The sequence below is a fragment of the Cucurbita maxima genome, unplaced genomic scaffold, assembly GCF_002738345.1.
Source record: "Cucurbita maxima cultivar Rimu unplaced genomic scaffold, Cmax_1.0 Cma_Scf00030, whole genome shotgun sequence".
Lineage (NCBI taxonomy): Eukaryota > Viridiplantae > Streptophyta > Magnoliopsida > Cucurbitales > Cucurbitaceae > Cucurbita > Cucurbita maxima.
Genome location: NW_019272046.1, coordinates 2220461 through 2225874, shown reverse-complemented (window position 1 = coordinate 2225874; position 5414 = coordinate 2220461). Strand labels below are relative to the sequence as shown.

The 5414-nt window shown below is 32.8% G+C and overlaps 1 protein-coding gene across 1 annotated transcript; it reads right to left on the bottom strand.

Moving 5' to 3' along the window:
* Window positions 1–1219: 1219 nt before the first annotated feature.
* LOC111466270 (transcription factor DIVARICATA-like) lies at window positions 1220–2852 on the bottom strand. Its single transcript, XM_023110879.1, has 2 exons — window positions 1922–2852; window positions 1220–1794 (listed from the first exon to the last, which is right to left on the bottom strand). Exons 1-2 carry the CDS (start codon window positions 2335–2337, stop codon window positions 1347–1349), a joined length of 864 nt encoding a protein of 287 aa, XP_022966647.1. The 5' UTR covers window positions 2338–2852; the 3' UTR covers window positions 1220–1346.
* Window positions 2853–5414: the final 2562 nt, after the last annotated feature.

Below are 5414 nucleotides of genomic sequence, written 5' to 3'. Positions count from 1 at the left end.
AAAAATTGGATTGCAAAATTTTATTAAAAAAAAAGAATAGAAATTCGTAATCAAATTAAGATTATTGTGTATATCAAATTCAAATTAGTAACATTATTATTACTGATCAATAATAATTTATAAAACAATAAAAAAAGGAGGCTAAGGAGATTTCATTTTATGGTAAAAAATTCATTCAGCTCAGTTATTTCGCAAGAAGAAAAAAAAGAAAATGGAGGATCCGTTGAATTTCAAGTAGTCAGTTTCACCAATAAGATACGAAGACTTACTTCCCATTTGGAATTGCACAAAAAAGACTATTTATCTCAAAGAGGTCTACGTAAAATTCTCGGAAAACGCCAACGATTACTTTCTTATTTATCAAAAATAAATAAAATGCGTTATAAATAATTAATTAATCAATTGGAGATTCGGGAGTAAAAAACTCAGTAATTTTAAAAGTAATTTTTAATTATTTGATTTATTAGATGCTTGAATTTTTATGAACTAATTTGCATTTTTAGCAATTCATGAAAAGCTGAATCGAGGATAAACTTATGAATGGACCAGCTACAAGAAAAGACTTCATGATAGTCATCAATGCACGGTGTTCTTCGACTCATCCTTACTTTGGATGGTGAAGATATATATATAGATACACATATAATTTAAAGTTTTTTTTAGCTAAGATGATTCAAATATTCAATGGGATCCATAAAATTTTCTATAAATATATATAATTTTTATAATAACTACCATAACATTTAAAATTATTCTAAAAAATTAATAATATTTCAACTAATTAAATTAAAATTCATATTATAGCGTAAATAAAAAAAGAATCGAGGAGAAAAGAGGGTACCTTCCAAGTGTTCCTTAGTGTGTTATCAAACAAATAAACAAAGCAAAGACTTTTAAAACCACTATTACGAATATTCCATTTGGATTAGGTTACTATTTAAATTGCCATTCTCCTTTTTCCCTTTTTATTTAAATATATTCTTATTATTATTTTTTAATAATCAAAACTATTTCATTCATTCAAGTCAAACTCTTCCGGGAATTATATAATAATGTCGGTCTGTGGTAGTAAGTGATATGCATGTTGTAGGGTTCATTAAAATTAATATACTAGTTGTGTGAGATTCACATCGGTTGGAGCAGAGAACAAATCAGCCGACGCATTTTAAAAATTTTAAGAAAAGTCTGAAAGGAAAAGCTCATACTAACGATCTAATCATTTAGTTCATAAAGTTAACATGACCCGCTCAAACAATATCAAACACAATCATATGATAGAGCAATCGATCCAATCCTAAGTTCCAACAATCAATATGTCCAAGTAAAACTAAAAGGAAACAAAAAGTTCATCCATAATGTTGCATCTCAAAAATAGTATAGTAAGGTGCAAGAGCAGATCCATGATTAGTGTTATGATCCAGTAGCTGAGCTTCATCTAACATGTTACCGTTTGTCGTCGTGGTTGATTCGAGAACTCTAGCGATCCCTTGATTCGAACATTTCCAGTCGAATGGCTGCTCGGCCCTACCGACCATTTTCGAAAGCTGATGCAGCTGTGTAGGCATTGATGGTGGTCTGTTACTGTCTCCAGATGGGGATTTTATATCGGGGAGATTAACGGTTGTTATGTCGTGGATACTCGATCTTCTCTTATCCTTCCCTCCCGTCAGCTGTCTAATGAAGTACTTTTGAGCATGACTAGCCACTTGCGTCGGTGTTCTTGTCGAAACGAAATTACGAGAAATGTTTCTCCAATCTCCTTTACCATATTTTTTAAGACCCATCAGAAATTGCCTGTAGTTTTAAACCAACAAGTACCCCCAAATCAAATTAAAAAACACACAATCTAGAACAGACAAGAACACATACAGCAATTTGAATCCAAAACACTAATAGAGCAAAGAACAGAGCTAAGAACTACCTGTGTTCTTCTTCAGTCCATGGAATTCCCTTCTTCCTTTCATGTTCCGGTGTAGTAGAGGTCCCCGTCTTGAATCCAGCGCCATAAAAATGGCTCAAACCATCAAATCCATGGCTGCTATCGACCCTTTCCAATGTGAAGGAATGGCGATTGTCATAGCCACGAATAGGGATCAGGCCAGCCTCAATGTCACAGACATCTTCTTCAAGTTCTTGGTAATGCTTAACCACATCGCCGATGGTTTTTCCGGGGATCATGGCGGCGACTTTGAGCCACCGATCAGAAGTGTCCTCATCGTACAAGGCCAAAGCATTCTCGAATCGTTTGTTTTCTTCAGGGGTCCATTGGGTTTCTTTTGTTTCTTGAAATAACCAATTGGAATTTCGAAGATACGAAGCCGGTGAGAGAAATTCCATGGCGGAAAATCTCTCTCAGACAGGAAATGCAGAGAGATTTTCAGGTCATGAAAGGATTAAAACAAAACCCTAGAGGCTCTAGGAAGATTCGTCAAGAACAAAACAAAACAAAACCCTAGAGGCTCAAATTCAGATCCGTAAATCTGGCATCGCCATGGCCGAGCTTGGATTGAATGCGAAGAACAGAGGGGGTTTGTTCTTGTTTTCCTTCAGAAAAGCTTGATTAGAAGACGACCCATTTGGGGAAAACGAAGAAAAATGCGAAATCAAAGGCAAAGAAGAAGACCCAAATGGAAAAATGGAAGACCCAGAAGGTGAAATGAGAGGAATAATGGAAAATGTTTGAAATAGGTGTATCAGAGAGGCGTAGGGATGTAGTAGTGGAGGTAGTGATAATGAAAGGAGCAGGAAGTTGCAGAGAATTAAAGAGAAAGAAAATGAAAGGTCAAGAGTGTTGAGGTGTAATTGGTGGGTGTGGTGATTGTGGAGCTCATTCTTCACAAACAAGTTTAGAGAGATGCCAATCCCCAAACCATTAGGAAAATCCTAATATAAGCTAGCTCTCTTGGGAGGGTGAATAAATCAGTGTCTTAGGTGACTTTTTTTAAATGATATTTTTAAGGTAGTATTGGACAACTTGAGTGTACTCGTTTTGTGCCCCAGCCCGTGTCAGAGGTTGAATTATGCACTTGTTATCCTGTAAATGATATGACATGGGCACAAGAGAGTCAATGTCTCGATAGAACCTAAATGGATGAATGTTCGAGATGTTTCGATGAGATAAGTGACATATGGGTCTGTTCTCGATGGCATGAATGAGTGAATTGTGATGGCCGACGACACCCTGAAACTTGAGATGACGATTAGGAACCAAGATGACAAGATGAGATGCGATGCTGCATTGAACAACCTTGCCTCCGAGTAGAAATAATGTCGAGTTGAATAAAAAATATACATATAGACATAAAATTATTTTAGTTTTGGGAAATCCCTCCTCACATGCTAGTAATTAGCTTAAGGAGTAGGGTGGTTTCATCTTACAATCTGTTGGCTCTGTACAAATTTTGATCCAAGATCATATATATGTATATATGTATATATATATATATATATGTAAAGCTTTTTATTGGGATTCCATTTTCACCAATATATAATAAAAAGTTGGCTATAATAATTATAAACACTATTGCCAATAGAGTAAAGAAACAAAAAAGATAGACGAGAATCTAAGTTTTTTTTTTTTTTTTTTGTCAATTTATTTTTTAAAAATGATTAAATCACATTTTTGAACCCGACCTTATTATCGACTCGAAATCATCATTTACACGCTTACAATTCACAAAAAGACGATAACTGAAGTAAAATGGGTTTGATAAGTTAAACACATGGGGATTAGGAAACGTAGTTCCAAACATCAAAGGACATTAAGGATTAAGGAGATGTTATTGGTGGTTTAAGGAAAAAGCAAGATTTTCATGGTACTTATACACATAGTACCATCCTTATCTTCCAAGATTTGGACAAACAAGTTCGAACCTAAATCTTTATACCCATCTAAGCCTTTAAAGAGGTCTTGAAGTTCCGAGCTTCACCTCTTGGAGTTTGTGTAGGTAGCTTAACCTTTTTATATTTAGATTTAGGTAGCTTGTTTTATCTTGGCATTAATGATCGGTATCTTAGGTTGAGGCCCGACTTCATCGTATTTTATAAGACTATTTAACATCTCTTTTTGAACGTCATTGTATAATGTTAGCACGCGACCCTCTACATGAACTGTCATAGAGTCAAAAGTCTGGGAAATGACCCCGTGTGTTGGTCAACTACTAGTCTAACTAGTGTAACAACGAGGAAAGATATATGCCTGTATCTTTAGAGTTAGAGTAGATATAAGAGATTTTCTTTATCCTCAATTATTGGACTATAAGGTAGTTTATCTTTAGAGTCATTTGTTTTAACTAATATCAACAAGATGATGGATTTTGAAGAGCAAATTCAGACTAATACAAAAAATAATTAGTAACTCTGACCTAAGCCAACCATGACTATATTGTTGGCTTGTTTGAATGAATTATATTATACATGATGATGTGTGTCACGTGGCCTCTACACATGTCATAATTATGATTGTTATGCTATGTTATGTCAAGCTATGGTAAGTTGTATTATGTTATGTTATGTCATGCTATACTATGTTGTAATATGTTGTGCCATGTCGTCATGTTACACTGCTGTGTTATGTCATGTGAGGCAATATGTTATGATGATGATAATAACCTTGTCATGTAAGCTATGCTACATACGGAATTTCTGGATGCATCATTCACAGACTCATTATGGTATTGATGGACAAAGAATTACAACCTTTTAATTGACACGGTTGCTTATAGTATGCTATAATCTTTTATTTATTAGGATTATTTTAAATTTTACGGTTAAAAAGGTTAGTTTGGAATTACTATAGATTTAAAAATAATTATTGTAGTGGGTCATGGCGGCCCATTAATCTATGGGCCCATTAATTATAGATTAATGGGCCGCCATGAAGCACTCGGTCCAATAAGCCCACTCCCTAACGCCTAAATTCCAAATTTAATGAGTGAAAATATATGAAGATTTCAATTTCTACTTTTTTATTAAAAATAATCCAAACATTCTTATTTAAAATAATAATAATTATTTTATCTATTAAATTATGTTTGTATAGGGTATATTGATATTTTAACCAATTATATTTTGATAATGATGATATAATTTTTATTAAAGAAGCGTCAATTAATTGTAAATATAATTTAGATATTAAATTATTGAAAATTATATATATATATATATATATATATATATATATTTTTATTATTTTTCTTCAATAAATTATTATTTTTAAAAAATATGGGAATTCTTAATCAAATTCTCGCAAAGTTTATGAAAACATATGTAAAAGATAAATAATAGAATAAAAAAAAATATTAATAATTTATTTTCGCTGTTCTTCATTCAAGTCAAACTCGTGGAAAAAAAATAGAAAAAGAAAAGAAAAGAAAAAAAGAATTTGTTTCCTTTTTTTTTTTTTTTTTTTTTTT

Bases quoted from the DNA above. Each gene is read 5' to 3' on its own strand.
- LOC111466270 (XM_023110879.1), bottom strand. From the start codon at position 2,337: ATGGAATTTCTCTCACCGGCTTCGTATCTTCGAAATTCCAATTGGTTA. The intron at 1,795-1,921 runs GTAGTTCTTAGC...TTAAAACTACAG, and splicing joins TGGACTGAAGAAGAACACAG to GCAATTTCTGATGGGTCTTA.